A 20,347-nucleotide genomic window follows, 5' to 3' on the forward strand; every position below is an offset into this window, starting at 1 on the left:
CACAACAAAAAAAAAAAAAAATCACATTCTGGCATGCATCTGTCTATATAAGGTGGCACAGTTGACAGTACAGCTCACAGCACAAATACTAAGCATGAAATCAAAGGAATTGTCTGCAGACCTCAGAGAGAATTATCTTCTGGAACTAATCAAGGGAATTGCGTAGAAAAATGAAAGTGCTGTGAATATGTTCTAGTTGCACTGTAAAGTTTGGTATTTTGTATAATAACCAAACCCTGAGTTATAAAATAAATAAACTTAAATAGCAAAGTAAAAATTCTTTAGGTTGCAGAAAGCCATCATTGTCTCATTGGATATTTATTTACTACTTCTATCATTGCCCTTATTGCACAATTATGCACCAGTCAGCAGAATTAATTTCTGATGCATGCTGATTAATAAATGCCATATGTATGTGATTTTTGCTTTTGTTCTTGCAGGGGAATCAAATGGTCTATGTGGAGATCCAGGCGTACCTGTTCACGGCATTCGTCTTGGAGATGAATTTACCGTGAGCAGTGTCGTACGTTTCAGCTGCGAACCTGGTTACGTCCTGAAGGGGTCACCAGAGAGAACGTGTTTTTCCAACGGTACATGGATGGGAACACAACCGGAGTGTCACGGTAAGTCATTTTTATTGTATTTGTCAAGGTTTTTCACTTTGCAGTTACTTGAACTTCCAGTTCTTTGCTATGGCCATGAGCTTTGATCGTGAGGTGATATTCTGGAAACATCCACAGGAAAAACACATTTGAAGACCCACAATCTAAAGAAGCATTAAATATTCTGCCTTAGGATTTACTGTCGGAGGAACAAGGGCATCAACAATGATTAATGATTTTGGGGTAAACCAGCATTTCAACGTTGCTTTAAAAATGCTGGTAAATTATATGAGGATGTGTAAAAAGGCATTTGTTTTGTTTCAGAATAATTTTACATGCACATTTGTCTCTGTTTTGCATGTTCTTAGTCAGTGTTATACTTTTTTTTTTCTTAAAAAGTTATTTCATCATTTTGAATTTTTCAAATCTAGATAACTCAAAAATTATTGCTATAATATAAAGTTTTCCTTTAATTACCTATGTTTAATTTTTACATGTCCAAGTGATGTCATGTGTAGTGTAAGGAAACATCTAAAATTAAAGTTCGATGGTTATTTCTGTGCCTATATGTGAACAATTTAAAGGAAATTCAGTGGATAAAGAAACTGAAAACAAGCTTTTCTTTACAAATGAATGAACTACATAGCAGTTAATACCATACAATATCAAAAAGTTTATTAAAACCTTTTGCACAGTGCTTTTCTTTAATGAAGACACAGGAAAAGTATTTGTCTGATGTGGGGCCTTCCCACAATCATCTGCTGTTTTATAGACCGTGTCCAGTGAAGCTCTCAACAACTCTCTGTACTCCTTCACCCGCACCTCTACCCCCATCTTAGAGCACAACTGCCCCTTGCTTCTCTCTGTGTTATGCTCAATAGCCTAGGTTGCCCACCTGTTCTCAGTTGGCAGGGACTTCAAGGGCCAGGCTACATCTGGTCATTATGGGAGGGCGATGCCCCCAGGGTACTGATGGCCTGGGGCAAACTGGAGACTGTAATGAACAGAACTATCGCTTCCGGCTGGACAGACACCAAGGGATTTTCTGTGTGAAAGAAAAAGTCCATCAAAGCAGAGTTACTTACAAAGGAGGATGCACAAAAATGTGATTGCGACAGGAGTGGACAGATTGAAAACAAACAAGAAAAAAAAGGAAAAACAAACCAAATCAGGAAGCTTTTCAGACTAAATTTGGAGCCAATTGAGAATAAATGGCACTGAGAAACATCTTTGTTGATTAATAAAGGCATCATATATAACAAATTCAGTCAACTTTTGTCACAATTTTGTTAATGGCTTTAGGCCTTTAACTTGACTGATGGTTTGACTAAGCAGAGAGATAATAAAAAAGTCAATTTCTTTTAAATACGAGTACCTTTAACATTTACCTTACATAATTTGTCCCTTCATCTTTGTTGATCCTGTCTTCTGCTCTTTTATGTTTCTTAACAGTAATTTCCTGTGGAAACCCAGGAACTCCACGAAATGCCCAGATCCTTGTTCACGATGGACTGACTTTTTCCAGATCCATCACTTACAGCTGCAGGGAAGGGTACTATTCTACTGGACTGCTTACCCGACACTGCACTGTAAATGGGACCTGGACGGGCAACATGCCAGAGTGCTCAGGTAATTAACAGCCCGAAGATGCACAATCACAGTGACTCCGTCTTTGTGCTTACAGTATACATACAGATTGAAAGAATGATGCCCTTTTTTTCATAATAACCCTGCTGCTTAGGTCTCTGTTCACATGCTAATTTATCAAGTTAGCAGCATATCAAAACTAACACCAGAGTCAATCTGTTGGAAAAGCCCCTCTCACAAAAACAGTTTCTATCATTAACATTTCTGTCATCACCACTTTAACCACAGAAAAATCCCTCCTGTGGAGAAAATCTTGTTAAAAGTAGTGTTTTGCATTGTCTTAAGATGTTATAGCTCTGAAAAACAAGCCTATAAAATGGACCCACCCAACCAAGGAAGTCATTTGTAGATTTGTATTATTTTATATTGTAGGCAACTTTTTAAGAGACACGTTTTATTAAATATGTGAAAGCATGAACGCACAGGCATCTCTTTTGTTTTATAATGCATTGAAAATTCCCAAATCCTTTATGTTAGAATATTTATGTTAATAATTTTAAATGACAGTGAGTTGTAAAACTATTCATAACCCTACAATCTTTTTGTGAAGTCACAACCACAAACCTTAGAGTTTTTTAATGGATATTTTGTGCAAGGCCAACACATAATAAGAAGTAATAGAAGTAAAAGAAAAGATTGCTTGCTTTTCATTTTTAAAGAAAAACTGAAAAGTGTTGGAGTCGTCATGTATTGAGTTTCATGTCAATACTTTGCAGAACTATTTTGTGCACTGTAATCATGGTTTCAAGACTTTGAGATGTGTCTCTATCAGCTTTGCACATTTTGGAGATTTCTTTGTCAAATAGCTCAAGCATAGACTGGATTAAAAGTTCCAGTGAACATATTCAAGTATTAGATTTCAGTGTGTTCTATGATTGGACCACTCTCCTACATGGAGCAGCATCCAACAGGTGTTCTTTCAGGGTTCCCTTGTATTTACCCTTTCTCTTTCTTCCAATCAACTATGACAAGTTTCCCAGACTGCTTCACATATTTATGTTCTTCTTGCCTGGCCTGTCACTTTAGGTGGAAGGCCTTGTCTTGGTAGGTTTGCAGTTGTGCCATTCTTTTTTCCATTTTTCAAAAGACAAATTGGGCAGTTCTCTGAGACGTGCAAAGCTTGAGAAATTGTGAACTTAGCCACTCATGTTTTTTTTACATTTCCTCTGACTTTTCTGATGTGCTCCTTGGTATTTATTACAGCTATTATTCCCTACAGTTGTCTAGGGAACTGTTGAGGTATTCATGGAACACCAGTATTTATAGTGATATTGAATTATACGCAGATTAACTTTGTTTCTAACTATGTGACTTTTAAAGGTAATTGGTTACACTTTTTTTGACTATAGGGTGTGAGCCTAAAGCTTGCTGAATACCAATTCGAGACATATTTCCCATACTTGTATATGTAAAAAAAAAATGAATAACACGCTGAATTGCAGATTCAGTGTGTATAAAAGAGATTGCAGTTACAGGAAAAGGGAGGATTTGTTTCAGTGCATAAAAAAAACTAATTTCATTTCTGGCATAGGTGAGAGTTTTAAGAGTATGTGGTTCTCTGACAGGAAACGCATCATGATCCTTTCAACAGGCGTGACGCGGCAGTTCATTATCAATACATCTCTGAAAAGGCACAGAACTGCTGTACAGAGCCAAGAGACCCTAGTAAATAGAGGTCAGCCAATCTTCTCAGTGGAGAGGATTAAACCTTAAGCAGAACCACAATGGATTTCAAAGCTCAGAGTTTCATGATTGTGCAGTTACTTGTTACAACACTGTGACAAAATATTTTTCTGTGATTAAATGATGTCTGTGGATCCGAAAGCATTTTCTAAAGCAAGGCAACCGTGAAGTGGTGAAGGGTCTATACTCTCCTCTGTTTTGACGATGCCGACGTAATGCAACTTAATTTTGCAGTTGGACTTGTCACCATAATCGGCGCGTATTGTTAAGCCAGGACAAAGCATGTCTGTGCAGTCTTTTGCACTTTATTGTTACTGCGTAGACAACCTTAGAAAGGCTTTGTGCTTGTTCTAAAAGCATCCTAACAGCCTGATAGACAATAAGGGCTTTCTGGTTCAAGGGAAAGCGCAACACTTCAAAGACATTTAGTTTCCTTGTCCTACTTACAAGTTTTTCTTGAACATGCGGGATGTACACATTAACAATTCGTTATTGTCCCAAGGCATCCGTCTGCTAGATGTCAAGTCCCCTGTGTTTTTTTTTCTTTGTAGACATTTACCAATGAAGCTGAGTTGCACTACATTTCACTACTTGACTGCTTGACTGTACATTTTGCACAGTCAAGTAAAAACTGTGTTTTATTGCAGCAGCAAATGTAAATGTTGCCCTTCTTTCAGCCCTTCTTCCTGTCCTTCCTTGTTTTTGCAAGTCTCCTGTTTGACGAGTGAACAGTTAAAAAATTACCTGCTGTAAATGAAGCAATAAAATATGTGATCAACATAATGTGTCTTAGATGCAGTGAGATTGGAAGATGTAGAAAAAGACATGTTATATTTTGCTTTACAGTTTTTACCTGTTCGTTTCCTATTGTTTTGTCGCCGCAGTAATCAACTGTGGCGATCCCGGAGTGCCAGCCAATGGAGTTAGATTTGGGAATGATTTCACCTACAACCGAACCGTCGCTTTCCAGTGTTCTCCTGGATATACCATGGATGCTGACAGAGCCTCTTCTCTCATCTGCACCAAGGATCGGACATGGAATGGCACCAAGCCGCTCTGTAAAGGTAGATTAGTGTAGGATGACATGAATAAAATGGGCTGGTTTCTTGCTTGTTTCCATTTTGTTTAGATTTTCCTTTTTTTCACTACTTTACCCTAGTAGATGGACTAAATTCGAAAAATATATCCATTTTAAGAAATCTTTTTCTTCTTGTAGCAATTGTCTGCGGTCCACCACCGCTCATCCCAAACGGACAGGTTGTGGGTTCAGACCTAACCTGGGGCTCAAGCATAAGTTACTCCTGCAACCAAGGCTATCAGCTGTCTCTGCCCACTGTGTTAACATGCCAGGGCAACGGCAACTGGAGCGGAGAGAAACCACAGTGTTTCCGTAAGTAGCACCCCGCTGAAATACTTTACATATTATGATTAGCTTCTGAGATTGTCATCCCCATGTATGCATGTTCATATCCTGCAGGATGTGTCTTACCCTCTTGAGAATCTAATTAAAACCCAACATGTGTTGCAGGTCACCTGATGTTATGTCTGTCTCTCTCTCCCCCCTCCATCTCCCTCATGCTTTGCTACAGCTGTATTCTGTGGAGACCCAGGAATGCCAGATCAAGGCAGAAGGGAGGACCGCGGTTTCACCTATCTTTCTTCTGTCTCGTTCTCTTGCAATCCTCCCCTCATCTTGGTTGGCTCGGCCAGGCGGTACTGCCAGTATGATGGCACTTGGAGCGGCACGCAGCCCTCCTGCATAGGTGAACTATGAACTATTAGTTTATTCATGCATTTATGGAAAGAATCATGTCATCATTTTAAGATTTGATTGAATAAACCCACAATATGAGATTTACAACACTCATTTTCTTTTAATGACATGCATCATTTGGACCTACAACACAGTTATAACTTTTGAACAGTTAGTTCAGCACCTTCAAAAATTTTTATGTGGTTGTATTTATATCTATATATAAAAATCTGCTTCTTAGTCCTTCGAAGGTATTTTAGAAATCTCCGTCCCAGGGTGAATATTTTACCCAAATCAACTAGTAGTTAAAGATCTTGGGTGCTATGTGTTTTTGTCGCAATAACTGTGTGTGTGGTTCTTGTGGGGGTTTTTTTTACATCTTTTCTACTTTTCTTTGCACACACCAGAAAAAGCGGTGTGGCGTATTCAAACTCTTTTTCTAAACTGGAGTGAGATACAGTGGGATAGATGAATTAAACAAGCCAGAGCTGCTCAAAAACCCTAAAATATAACAGCGATGCATTATCTTCTGAAAGGAGACAAGTTCTTTTTACAGCTCTCTACTTGAAACTTCAGGGAGGAATTTTATCTCTATTCTCCCACTCAGAATCGATGAGCTTAAAACAAAATCGCTGTAAACCGCTGGCCCTAGCAAGCATAGGATGGAGTTGAATGCCATTGCTTTTTTCTGCACGTATATGAAGCAGTTGAAAAATGCATCTGAAATACTACTCAACAACATGGTGTTATTAGAGCTGTACCATAAAAGATGTCTGCAATTATGTTGCCATAAAACATGTATAAATACCTTTTAACAGGGACAAATAATGCTTACTGTATATAAAAAATACTAAAGAAGCACTGCCTAATGGTAACAATCAAGTTGAAGAAGAAATTCAATGGATTTTTTCCTCCTTTAATCATTCTATAGTGCTTATCCCAACAGTTTGGACATTATAACGTAAGTTACCTAAATTTACAACCACCATTAAATTTGCTACACGACAGTTTTAATGTGACATATTTTGAAAACTCAGCAGGAAAAAAATCACTTCCTGCAAAGCTTCTAGATTATAACTCCATCAAGTCAAATGAAATTATGTGCTTTTGCCTTAACTTATGTTGAGTTAATGTTTGGCTTTCAAAAGTAATGTATGAAATAGTGAAGTATTCAGATTTCTTCTCAAATGCGCAAAAAAGGAATCCTTTTCTGCATAATAGGCCTGTGAGTTTAAATATCAAAATAAATGTGTGGGTTTTGCCATTTAGGATATACAGTACCCTTCAAATTTTATATTGTCATATAAACATTTTTTAGAACATTTCTTAAAAAGTACTGACCACTGGGGTGGAACTCAAGACCCCCATGACCTTGCATCCATCTATCTATAGACAATAGATAGATGGATGGATGGATATGAAATGGGTGAGCTCACTGCAGTTTATTGTTTGTTTGTTTTTTTCAGATCCAAGTCACACAACCTGTGGTGACCCTGGCATTCCACTCTTTGGAAATCAGAACAACAGCCAAGGCTACCAGGTGTGAAAATGTTGTCACACAGGAAATTGAGTATATATATTGAACAAAAAAAATCCAATTAAATTTTAAAAGGTCATTTTTTTTCGCTCTGCCTTTGTACTACAGTCTACGCTTCCCTTTTATTTTGTAATGTAAGCTGTTTTCTGTCAGCTTGGACTGGAAGGGTGAAGAGTCACTGATTAATGTATTTGATAGTATAAGAAAACACATTGTCCCTCCAGGAATGTGAGCCCGGAATACTTTTGCAGAAGGGGCTTTCTGATCATTTAGAAACATGGCAGAGACTGTTAAAGGGATGCCAATTTTACTCTGCCAAGACGTAATATGGTCACCAACAATACTCCACACCAGACAGTCTGGTAAAGTAACCCGACTATAATGGGTTTTTAATTATTTACATTGTGAGTTTTCAGATTTGCCTATAGAAATATTCTAAAATGTCCACTGTGTGCTTCAGAGTCTTCTTTACTGTGAAATCACAAAATAAAATCCGGTTCAACCGATTGCAAAAAAGTGTGCAAATGTTCCTACTTGTTCTAACTGCGCACCAATTTCATGTAATCCCTTTTCCTGTGTTTTCTGCCACAGATTGGCAGCACTGTGTTCTTTAACTGCAGAAAGGGCTACTTATTGCAGGGCTCTATTTCGCGCACATGTCTGCCCAACCTGACCTGGAGTGGATTTCAGCCTGAGTGCATTTGTAAGCACACAACCTCTTACTCTGAAAATGGAACGCAAAACACATGTAGTAATATTTAACCGTGAATTAATATGCCCTCTATTCAAGCATTACTCACAACCTACATGTTGCATTTGTGCTATTTTTAGTGCTTTCTTTTTGTTCCCTTTGAAATTGGATTCCTGTCTCTCCCTCTCCAGCCCACCACTGCAGCCAGCCAGAGCTACCTGCTCAGTCTGATGTTCGAGCCATTGAACTGCCATCCCTTGGCTACACACTGATCTATACATGTCAGCCTGGCTTCTATTTGGCTGGGGGTTCAGAACACAGAACCTGCAGGTCCGACGGTAGCTGGTCAGGGAAACCACCACTGTGTGCAGGTACGGACATGGTTGTATTACATCTCTAAAACAGTACGGAGACATACTTGATTAAATAATTCAAAACATGGGTGCAGTTTTCACTGCTGACTCCAACGCGTCAATAAAGTGCTGGTGTATAAGCTGTTTACTGTTTGTAGCTGTTGAGGAAAACAGCAGATGTCTGCTCCCTGTATTTTGTTTTAAAAGCAACTGTCATTGTTTCCCTCCTGCTTGTGATCTGAACTTTTCTTGTCTTTTATTGGCTGTGTTCGGTGCCACCATCTGGCTGGGAGTATTATAGTTCCTACCGGCACATATTGTCAGGGAACCTAAAAATGCCTATAAGATCTTAGTTGTTAGTTCACTCCTTGTACAAAATTTACACATGCTGGCCACATTTTTAAACATTTATTTAAGCATTTTCCCCACAACTGTGCATTCAGCATTAAGGTGAAGCTGGTAAATTTTGTTGACAAAGTATCAAAATCATTGCAGTGATTTAAAAATGTTTTTTTTTCTAAAAAATGGACAGTTTTTATCAAAACTTTCTATACATCAACATGATCCATTTTTAAGTTGTATAATCCATCGTTTGTCTGTTTATACTCATTCATTGGAGAAAAATAAATCTAAACAAATCTCTACATAATATTCTGATACTTTTAAAAAATGTAAAGTGTAAAACTGACCAGTCTAGTTTCAAAAATTAAAAAACAAAAAAGTTTACTGGTGACCAAAGTGATTTTTTTCTTTTCTTGATTGATCTATACTGAACAATATATTTTGTCAACTGTTAGCCTTCTGTAAATAGTCAACTTTTATCCTAACCACTAGCTGCCATGCATTCCTCTGCACCAAATAGGCGGATCAAAATCTTTGGATTTTAAAAAAAGTTACTCAGAAAGCGCATTCCTCATCAAAGCTAATGTTTCACAGTATCCTAATTAAAGCAGTGCCACTCTGAACCAACATTTCACAGCATCCTTCTGCCTCTGATGTCCATGTGGCCTAATGGGTTCTGACTAATGCAAGGTTGTGGCTCTGTGTACTAATGTGTTTGAAATGAGCACACTGACAAGTTTTAATATTTTCTATAAACTTGGAACCTCATAAATCGGTGTAGCTTCTGAAGTAAATGCAATATTTCTCTTACAGTCAGCCTTAAAGAAATGAGAGGAGCAAACTCATGCCAACAAATCTGACAGACTATATTGCAAATGTGGTGCCGTGATTGAAAGATGTTATTTATTGATGCAGAAAATCCTTTAACAGCTCTTTTTGAGACTATCTCATAAAAAAAAGAAACCGGCAAGCTTTAATGAGTTCATGTTAGAATTGTGAATTTAAACATTTATAAGTAGTGACCCATAAACATGAATTGATAGCTTTAAGCTGTGTGAGCTGGATTTATAACTAGTTTTTTTTATGAAGGGTGAACTTGCACAAAATTGATTGTGACGCTGTATGATATAGAAATAATCCTGCTAAAATGGATAAAATGCCCAAATATCTACATTTGTAATACTTCTTGTTTTTAGTTTCTGTATACTTGGAAAATTCACCAAGTATTGTTTCATACTTTCCATAATGACAAAACCGGGGAAGTCTAATGTGAATGAATAGCACTGTTGCTCAATTTGTATTCTGAGACACATGTCAGAGTAGGATGATCCATCCATCATGCTATTAGATTGCTTGAAGCCCAACACCCTTACACTGATAAACGAATCTACAAGCTTTGAAAGATTAGCAAAGGTGCAAAAACTGATTAGGCCAATGCTTCCTATTGATCTGGTTGAGTAGATGTACGTCTTACAAATGGCACGGCTTCCCTAACAAGTTCTAGCAGGCTAATAGACTGCTATCAGGACTCTCCAAAGCATCAAGCTAAATACATATGAAAGGAGGAAAAAAAAAAGAGTAATCAACACACAGTTATCTAGGGTAGCAGAATGCTAATGGTTGAAGAAGAATGATATAACGGAGGTAGATAACCATGAGATGGATTCCTTGTCAAGTTGTTAGTGAAATATACAAGGTTTTTTATTTTATTTTAAGACTGGACCATAAAGAGTAAAGGCAAGGTAGACAACTGGCCTTTTGCTCATATAGGACATAAACCTAGCCTGTGGGCACAATGATGAAAAGGCATCTCAAAAGACTGGCGGCTAATAAAGTTAAAGCATCTGGGCATGTTTTATATTTATATTTATGTGCATCTCAGTGGCTGTTTACAGATGTAAAATCGGAATAGCTGTCTTTGGTTGCGGTTGTGAGTAAAAGCCTTTTCTTTCTGTTTATCAGTGTGGGTGTATGTTTACTACAGTGATGTAGTCTTGTGGTCCCTTGTGAGCTTTAAGGCATTATTAAAGTGCCTTCATTGAACCTGTGAAACTGTCCACCTGATTTAGCCAAAACCCTGCGGGGGGTACTTGAGTTTCTTTTTGACACGAGACAAGCCCCGTCAGGAGCAGCCTTCACTCTGGCCACCAACGGTATTATTACTTGTAAGCTGGAGATGCAGGTATTATTGTCTTTTAGATCTATATTTCAAGTCAAGTTTATAAAAATTTCAACTTTACTTGAACCTTTTTAACCTAAAAGAAATCCCTAAAATCCACCTGTTTGTCCTCATAAGCTCAGATTTTCAGGCTGTATACAGAAGCTATAATTAGTGTTGATTATGTCAGAGCTTTTCTCAGTAAATATATTACTAATACTTCTGTTGACATGGGGGAAAAAAAGTTAGTCAATAACTTATTCAATTCAGTAAAACCTTGTTTATCACCTAGGGGTTACTTAAAGGCACAAGGAAGCAGTCCAAACATATGCACAATAACTTTAGAACATTAATTCAGATGCAATTACGAAATTAATATCAAAAGCAATGAACAAACAATCACCAAGGGATGAGGCAGTGATCAGTGAAAGGTGCTGAAAAGCAGTATTTACATCAAATATTTGTACATTATCTGTATATAAGCAGTGACACATGACTTGTAACAATAAAAGCAATAAGTGCAGTAAAGACTCATGATGTTCAGAAAAATGATATATTCTTGAGTCTTTGGTGGCCTAAGATAGATGGAACAAGTATTAAACACTGAAGAAAGTTAAATGCAAAAAAGGCATAGAAAGCTTGCACAGAGCTTCAGGGAATGGGATTCTACTGCCAAGCAGCTACATCCCAGTCTTTGATTTCAAGTTGTTGGATGCACTGGTCTAAAAGCATGTTGCCAAAAGGCTCTAGAACACGAGTGCCCAAAGTTGGTCCTTAAGGGCTGGCATTATGCATGTTTTAGTTCTCTCCCTGGTGGTAGCAACAACCTTTTCAGCATGTCAGTGTTCTTCTTAGGCCTTCTAATGAGCCATCATTGAATCCAGGTGCCTTAAACCAGGGAGAGAACTAAAACATGCAGGATGCCAGCCCTCGAGGACAGACTTTGGGCACCCCTGCTCTAAAACAATAGAGAGAAACAATGTAGATCTGCCTGGCAAACCAACGGAGAAAACTGATTGCATTGTGTCAAATGAAAAGCTTGCTTCAGACGGATTATTACACAGGGTGGCTTTTGAAATTTGGGCTTGACCCTTAAACTCCAATGAAGGTAATCCTAATGTGTCAGCACACTAAAACATTTTGGCCTAACTCTGGCTGCTCACCTTGTGGGAACAGTTTGGAAATGGCCTCTACATGTTCCTACAAGTCGGTCCACCAGTGCACTTGCTCATCCATGTCCTGTTCTTTTTAAGTTTGATGTAAAAGAACATGAATGGTTTGCACAGAGCACATTTCCTGGTGTCCATCATGTGCTGAAACTTAAAGATGTAGCATGCAACTCAGATGGCCACACATTTTCATCGACTGGTTTGGGGTTTTTCTGACCTATGATCTAATAAGTCAAGTTTTTAGGAACAGCATGAAAAGTACGTATACATAGAGCACCAGAAGACTAAGAACGAATTTACTAAGGAAACCTTGGATCGCTGTCAAAACTGTTTTCAGTTTTACTTACTCTAAATTACACGGTACACCATGAGATTTGGCTCATTTAAAGTTTTGTCTTTTGTGTGTGCACTTTTATTTTTAGCTGATAATCGGCCAAGTGGTAGAATCCCAGTGGGCACTGTACAAGAGCCTCCATCTAAACTGCCAGGTGAGACAATTACTGTACATCCTGAATTAAAGGTAGTTGGTTGTTTACTTCATTAAGATTATATATATACAGTATATATATATATATATATATATATATATATATACATACATACATTCAGGCTTATAATATGCTCAGTTTCTCTCCATTTAAGACTCCAAAGATTTTAGCTAACTCTTGTTGTTTACTGACATGTTTCATTCAGTCCCCGGTGGTGTGTTTGCTAAAAACTCCCTCTGGAGGGGTTCCTATGAGTACCTGGGAAAGAAGCAGCCAGCCATGCTTAGCATCACTGCCTTTGAACCTTTTAGCAACCGAGTTAATGGGACACTGATCGACCACAGCGGGGTTGAGCTTAAATTAGCAGGTAAGTACCCAGTAATTTCTAAAGAAGCATTACAAAAAGGTTCTCTGTAAAATCACTGTTGCAGTTTTAGCCAAATGGCCAATCTTTTTTTATTGTAAAGGTAGATCCTTTTTCTTAAATAACTGTCTTCTCCATCTGTGTTTTTTTTTTGTTGTTGTTGTTTTTCCCTGCAGGAACGTATAAGAGGGAGGAAGCCCAACTGCTTCTACAAGTTCACCAGATCAGAGGTCCTGTCGAGATCTTTGTGAACAAGTTTAAAATAGACAACTGGGCCCTGGACGGACATGTAAGTGCAAGCCCAAAGTCGGCTTCATTACAACATCTTCCTTTGTCTCTGTAAAGATGTTACATCTCACACTTAAACACACATCTTCATAGTGAGCCAGTATGCAAAGCATACATCCACACTAACCTTGTCACTCTAGGGAGATGGAGGGCCCACTGAGAGTTTTCTCTTTAATTAAAATGTCAGTTAAATCATCGCTTGGTAATCAGGACTTGACAGACCCCCTCACTCCTCTCTCCCGAATTACCCTCCAACCCCTGGCACCTCTACACACACACACACTTCTGATTTAATTTTAAAAATAAATAAAATATAGGTCACAGTACACATGAATCCGAGTGCCTTTATGTGCTATTTTACAAGATGTGCACAGAAGTGTTTTAAGGGTTTCTTTTTTCTAATTCGGAGTGTTTCTCTTAAGTGGATCTCTTGTTTGTGTGCCATGTGAAGGGGTATGTTTGTTTGTGATCTTGAGCAGGAAAACGGCACATGAAGTGCCCCCCCATAAGAGTACCTCTCAGCTCTTTTTGACACAATGTTTCATTTTCTGCATGCACCAACTGCTGACACTTTGATGATGCTCCCCTTTGTACAGCTACGATGTGTCACATAAAATGTCTCTTCTCCATTCCTCTCTAACTAGGTGTCCTACATCTCCTCGTCCAATGCTTTTGTGTACCAGGGATTTGTCAGAGGAAAAGGCTTTGGCCAATTTGGTCTCCAAAGACTGGGTGAGTGAACTTTCCTCTTGGCTACAGAAGCCTGTGAAAGGTGGGTTTTGAAGAGAAGACTACTTCTGTATTTGTTGCTTTATCAGCAGCAAATAAAATCCATTCATACAATGTTTGTGTAAAGTTTACATACCGTACACTCACCATGACCAGTAATGTTTTGAATTTTGTGCCTTTTATTTTTACCTTTTCTTTTCAGATGGGGCATTTTTCTTGCATATGTTTTTCAAATATGTCTCTGTTCCACACGTTGTCAAAACATATAACGCTAAATATATTTATACATAAGTACTAATGTCTGTTTTAATATCCTTCAAAACAAAGCAGGCAAACATTATGCTTCTGGAACATCACTTACTTCAAGTCTATTGAATATGTACGTATTATTCATAAACAATCAAGTCTGGCCCAAGAAACCAATCAGTTTGGATGGGCTTTACCAATAATACCAAGAAGAGTGGTCAAGTTTTCAGTCAGATTTACCCCAGAGGCTTGTTGGGTGTATGGGTGGTGGTGTATGTTGGTTATTGGAGGGAATTGCAGATCAGCTGGCATTTAAATGCTTCAAAACATTTCTTGCTGATGAGGGAAAACACAGTGAACTTTAAGGCAAAGAAGGCTTTTAGTCACGACGTTTGCTCCAAAAAGCCCAACGTTTGTTCAAAACTCCATACATCACACTTTCCACATTAAATAGGCATCCGTGTATTTGACTTTTGTGTATACCAATGTTGAAGGATTCAAGTTATCCTGAGAATACATTCCTAGTCCACCCCCATTGCATGTTTGCATGTGTGTAGGCAGAGACAAGCGGTACATTTGTACATTACATTATTGTATTTGGTGCTAACGCAGATGAAGTGTTTGTGTGCTCTGTGGAAAGTGGCTGTGAGAATCTCCTGTAATAAGGAAGTTGCCTGAGCAGCAGGTGCATCCTCCCGCCCCCTGTTGCAGCACACTTATTAAGCAAACAGCCCCGTATTATTACAGGCGGCTGGGGCTGATGCCAGGGTATTCATCTGTATGAGAATGGTGTGTACACGAAAAACACCAGATGTGTGTCTGGAAGGTGGGTTAGACATCTTGGAAGCAATCCTACTTAATTTGACGACACTTTGTGCTTTCTTTTAACTCGGTGGCGGCGTAACAGTGAAAGCAGTTTCTCTGCTTAAGCGTGTTTGTGCATCTGCTTGTGTGTGCCCGCGCTTACGCAGCGGGGGTTGATTGGCAAACACCACAAAAACCCCCTAATTCAATTCCTTCTTGTTTGTCACCCGCCCTTTATTGGAGCTTTTTGGCACTCTGTGGCGAACAGGTGGGCTTGTCACTCGTCCACTGTTGCTTTTGCAGACACACAACTTTAGAAATTAGATGACACATCTGAAATGAGTTAATAGCTGCTGGCCTTTGATGCCAGTAATTAAAAGTCATTGTTGGGATAATGGAATTTGACTTTCCCTGGGGGGGGGGTGAAATGAAATTAACACATAGAAGTGAACATGAAGAAAAGTACATAAATCAGGTTTACTGCCATAGTTTATTGCGTGTAAATGGAGTGCTCCTGGTAACACTCTTCAGCTGCTAAAAGTTATTTTCATTTATTTTCATGTATAAGTGCGTATTATATCACCAGTCAGTCTTGGTAGAAGATGAGAAAAATTGCTTAATAAGTACTATTAAAGGATTGATTTGGTAAAAACTTACTATTGTTGTGTGCTTTTTTTTTTCTGCAGAGAGCTTAGATCCCAGTAGAGCCAACCCCGGCTACAACTTTGCCTCCAACAGCAGTTCAGTGGCAGCTGCCATTCTAGTGCCTTTTATAGCAATGATCATTGCAGGCTTCGCTCTGTATCTCTATAAACACAGGTAAGACTGGGATACTTTTTTCTTTCCTTTTTTTTTCTAATTCTATCTGTAATTTCAATTTAATTTAGGATACATTTTGAGAGTTCATCCTGCTAAACTGCTAAATGGTGGATGACTTGTACTATCAAGTCCAGGAGACCCCAAAGCTCTTTGCACTACACATCCACACATTAATGCACACATTCACATGCATACATTAAACAAGCAACATTCTGAAACCACACATTATCAGCCATACATTTAAACTGTAAAGTGGATCTTGAGTAAGTGGAAAGAAAAGGCTATGTACATCAGTTTTCAAAATGTTTTATGAATAAAAAGTTTAGCTTGTATTTGTGTTCACCCCTTTTTCTCTGATATCTATAAGTAAAATCCATTGGAACTAATTGTCTACAAAAGTCAACTAATTAAAAAATAAAGTTCTCCTGTGTCGAACATAATCTCATAAAAAATTCATCTGTTCTGTTGAGGCCTCAAAGTTGGGTTAGAGAACAATAGAGAACAAACGGCATCAAAAACACCAAGGAACACAAGAAGACGGATCAGGGATAAAATAATGGGGAAAAAAGTAGAATTTCTGGCCAGACAACTAGTGCATTAATCAAAGAAGCTGCCAAGAGGCCCTCAGTAAATCTGGAGGAGCTGCAGAAATCCACAGCACAGCTGGGAGTGTCTGTCAACTAAACAACTGTACAACAAATCCTTGTTTTTTCTGTTGAAAAGTAAAGAAGTCTTGGGGGAGGTAAGCAAACACATGGATGGAGTCCAACTGTGGATTTAAGATCTTCGTGTCAAGACCTGAAAATTAAGGTTCCATCGATCTAGTCCGACTGACTAGACTGGACTCGATCTAGTCAGTCAGAATTTCTTTTAGCAATTTTCTAAAAATGAATTGGCAAAAAAAAAAAAAAAACTCCAGATGTGAAAAGCATGGTCTACATGTATTGCAAAAGATTTGAAGATCTAATTACAGTGGAAGGTTGTCCCACAAAGTATTGATTCCAGGGGTCTGAATGAAAATGCATGCCATACTTTCCATGTTTTTATTTGTGAACAATTGTTCAAAGCCGATAGTTATTTTTTGTCCCATTTTCTATTGTGCTAGCTGAGGCGACACATGTGTGTTTTCGTGGCATGTGTTTATTTCAGAATACATTAACTTAATGACATTATAATCAGTAGAATAAGGCACATTAGTAAATCAACACGATCTTTACGGTGAGAAAGAGGGAAGACGTAACGAGAGTTAAATTGCAACTCTCCCACTCTGGACGCACCAATACAAACACATTTTAAAAGCATGCAAGTCACAACAGCAAAATCCGCAACATGTCAGTGTTTTAATGCTTCATAAGGAATAAAACGCTCCTGACGGCTCATGTTTGTTTTTATGTATTTTAGAAGAAGACCCAAAGTTCCCTTCAACGGTTACGGGGGCCACGAGAACACAAACGGTCGGGCTACGTTCGAGAACCCCATGTACGACCGCAACATCCAACCCACTGACATCATGGCCAGTGAGACAGAGTTCACAGTCAGCACAGTGTGCACCGCTGTATAGCAACACCATCCTTCAGAGGTAAGAATCTGGAAGACTTCACTTTGGTTGACTCGCCGCTTTTCTAAACATAGAACAATATTCGAATTATGAGGTTTGTTTATATTCAATGCATGTAGTCTGTGCTTTCACATTAATGCTGATATCTTGTATGTTTTCTGTTACATTAATTTTCATTGTCTTCCATCATTCTGGTTATGTTTCTTTTTCTCTCTTTTTATTTTGTGTGGATTCTTTTTTTTCTTTTAAATTTGATCTGATCACTCATCCGTATTTTCAACCACAAACATCTTCTTACACGCTCATCTCGTTTGCTGCAACATTCAGTCAGTTGAGGAAGGAAAGATGCGCCACAACCTCCGCTGGCTGCCGGCAGAGGACACCTATAATCCCCTGTGCAGATGGCGAGAAAAAGATTATTTTATTTGCTGAAACACCTTCAAGTAACATCTCCAGTCGAGGAGCCTCGTACCTGCAGGAAACAAGAAAAAGAGACTATAGGAGAGCAACATCTTTTTTATCAAAAAGGTCAACGAGAAACGGCTCTCTGTAACTTTACATGGTTTCTTGATCATGTTCCATATTCTAAGGAAAAAGCTTCCATCTGAACCTGCAGCCGGCAGGAGTACTGCTGGAGGCAAAGCTGTGATGACTTTTCTCACCGCCCTTCGCCTAAACCCAAAGGGAAGTTTGTGTAAGTCATAAAATGTACCTGTAGCTTACAAAGAACTCTGCGCACTGTGTGGTGGGCAGCCACGTGTCGGTCGGTGTGTGTGAGGCTAAGAGAAACTGTCTGAACTGTTGAAATGTATCCGTTCCGTTCTCTATTTGTATTTTGTTTGTTTTTTTGTTTCTTTCTTTCTTGTGTTTTATGCTGCCAGCTTTCTCAGATGAGTAATTGGGAACATTGTTATCTGTCAGATCTCTGCTACTTGAGGTTGTCAAAAGGTTCCATGGAAGGCTGCAGGTTTAAAGATGTCATTTTCAAGGCCATGTCGAAAACATACTCTTATCATTACTTTGGGTGCTCTTCCTCCTATTTGTCTTTTCCTGTGGCTGAAGAAAAGGTTAAAAGGTTGATAGGTGTTTGAAAAAAGTAGAGAGAGCATCTGTGTGACTGCTATAGGAGGACAGAGTGCCTGTGTGCGTAGGTGTGAAGACATTTGTGGTTTTAACCAAAAACCTGATGATTTTTTGTGGTTTTGATAGCACTTCATTTGATCTTAGGAAGGCTAATGATCAGGAAGAAGCTGTGCATAAATGTAACTGATCAAGTGAAGGTAGAATGAAACAAAAGAACTGAGAATCTAATGTTCAGTCAGCAGCAACGTTTACTTTTCTATTTTTACTTTGTTCCTGGTTCAAACACATTTATATTACAATGTTGTGTTTGACGACTAATTAGGTGTCAAACAAGCCGAAGTTATCTTGAGAAGTCAAAGATGATCCCTCTCTCAAATGGGGACAGAATGTGGGATGCATTTCCATGGACATAAGTCTTTTAGAGACATTGCGTCTTTCATTTTTCATTCATATCCACATCTCAGGGCGAAGCTGCAGCACCAACTCATGGCTCATTCTGCTATGAATAGTGCAGTGCAGAAATACAAAAAAAAAATACTTCCACCTTTTTTCTTTAAAGCCAAGATCAGATTCAGATTATTTTCTGTCTTAAATTTGGCTATTTGTATTTATGACTAAAGGGATAGGTTGTATTTTTAGGCAAAATTCTGGGGAAAATGTGTTACCATTATTAGCTCATTTATTATTACCACAGTAAATGGCTAAGGCTTTTCAGAGAGTTTGGATTGTTTAACATAGTGCCGTGTGAAAGCGAAAATGACCAGCTGAAAATGTAATAAATATTGCAATTTTGGTCCCTAATAGAACCAAGTCTCTGAGACTCTCAGTAGTGAAAACTCTCTAATCAGTCTTATAAAAGTTTAGCTGGGTTATATGCACTCATATGGTGTTTTATCTAACAGATGTAACAAATTGCTTAAATCAGTTAAAATGGGGGTTCCACCTGTTTCTTTTGTTGCAACATTTAATCTTCCACTAGAGATGAGCGAACTAATTGTGAAAAACACTTCACAGAACCTCCACTGTCCCTTTAAGATCCAATAGTAGCTCCTTACACCTGGCCTTCGGAAACGCAAGAGCAAAATGTTGCAATGAAGGCGTCAGAGTTTGAAGAGCGGATGAGTCAGTGTCGCGTTCCCTGTGGATTACGCTCGGGTCTTTTCCCTCCAAGTTAACTTCTGACAGCCCCGTCCTTTTAAAGAAGAAGAGTGTTTCAATTGTTTTGTTTTCTGCTCGTCATAAAAACGTTGAAGCCTGGAGGCTGTGACAGCGGGGGAGTCGCTGGCATACTGATTACTGCCGTGCATTAAATTGGAAATGATAAATGTGATATAGGAAAAAATAGTTTAGCCCTTTAATGCTAACACTCCTTATCTGGCACTGCTGGGGGAGAAAATTACAGAATATATATATATACATATATAGAATAATTTTTTTTTTTAGAGTGCAACACACAGCAGAAATGTCATCAAATATATCTGTGGGAATCTGCTTTGTGCGTTCCGGTCTGATGAGAGGAGTTTTATGACTTTTTTAGACCTGTTGGTTCTGACGATGATCAGTGGGGTGAATATTGGTTGAATTTCCTTCAAGGAAGATGAGCTTTTTACTTGTTGCTTCCTTTTAATTTTGCTTTCCAACTCAGAAACCATTGAACTGGTAATATTCTTGACTACATATTTATTTTCAGAAAAGAGTATTGAAGCACTTAAAAAGCAGAATGAAACATCCACACCGATTCTTTCTTTTTTTTTTCTGGGCATTGTTACAAATAAGAAAAATTAAACAAACAAAAAAAATCACCCAGACTGTTTTTTTCTTCTTTTTTTTTTTTACACCTAGAAATCAAGTCTCTTGAAACCAATCATTGCATTGTTCCCTCAGTCATTTTCACTGTGCTTCAGTAATTGCTTTGACAATTTTATTACTTTTAAGACTCTCGTTTATCTCGACCGTTCCAGTGGAATACTTGGCCATTTTCCTCCTCCGGAGTTTGAGCGATAGAAAAGGAAATGATTGAATTACCCTGGAGA

General features: G+C 38.4%; 1 protein-coding gene across 1 annotated transcript in view; it reads left to right on the forward strand.

Moving 5' to 3' along the window:
• The window catches only part of csmd2 (CUB and Sushi multiple domains 2), a 245,697-nt gene extending 225,633 nt beyond the window's left edge, over positions 1-20,064 (forward strand). The window contains exons 58-72 of the mRNA XM_023344883.1: positions 441-623; positions 2,055-2,231; positions 4,817-4,996; positions 5,149-5,322; positions 5,522-5,695; positions 7,152-7,225; positions 7,814-7,925; positions 8,105-8,284; positions 12,358-12,423; positions 12,629-12,790; positions 12,964-13,076; positions 13,720-13,807; positions 15,541-15,673; positions 17,075-17,252; positions 17,559-20,064. Coding sequence (XP_023200651.1) covers positions 441-623; positions 2,055-2,231; positions 4,817-4,996; positions 5,149-5,322; positions 5,522-5,695; positions 7,152-7,225; positions 7,814-7,925; positions 8,105-8,284; positions 12,358-12,423; positions 12,629-12,790; positions 12,964-13,076; positions 13,720-13,807; positions 15,541-15,673; positions 17,075-17,234 — 1,976 coding nt within the window. The 3' untranslated portion in view covers positions 17,235-17,252; positions 17,559-20,064. The remainder of the gene's footprint in view (positions 1-440; positions 624-2,054; positions 2,232-4,816; positions 4,997-5,148; positions 5,323-5,521; positions 5,696-7,151; positions 7,226-7,813; positions 7,926-8,104; positions 8,285-12,357; positions 12,424-12,628; positions 12,791-12,963; positions 13,077-13,719; positions 13,808-15,540; positions 15,674-17,074; positions 17,253-17,558) is intronic.
• The last annotated feature ends 283 nt before the right edge of the window (positions 20,065-20,347 follow it).

Source organism: Xiphophorus maculatus, chromosome 13 (genome assembly GCF_002775205.1).
Source record: "Xiphophorus maculatus strain JP 163 A chromosome 13, X_maculatus-5.0-male, whole genome shotgun sequence".
In the NCBI taxonomy this organism is placed as follows: Eukaryota; Metazoa; Chordata; class Actinopteri; order Cyprinodontiformes; family Poeciliidae; genus Xiphophorus; species Xiphophorus maculatus.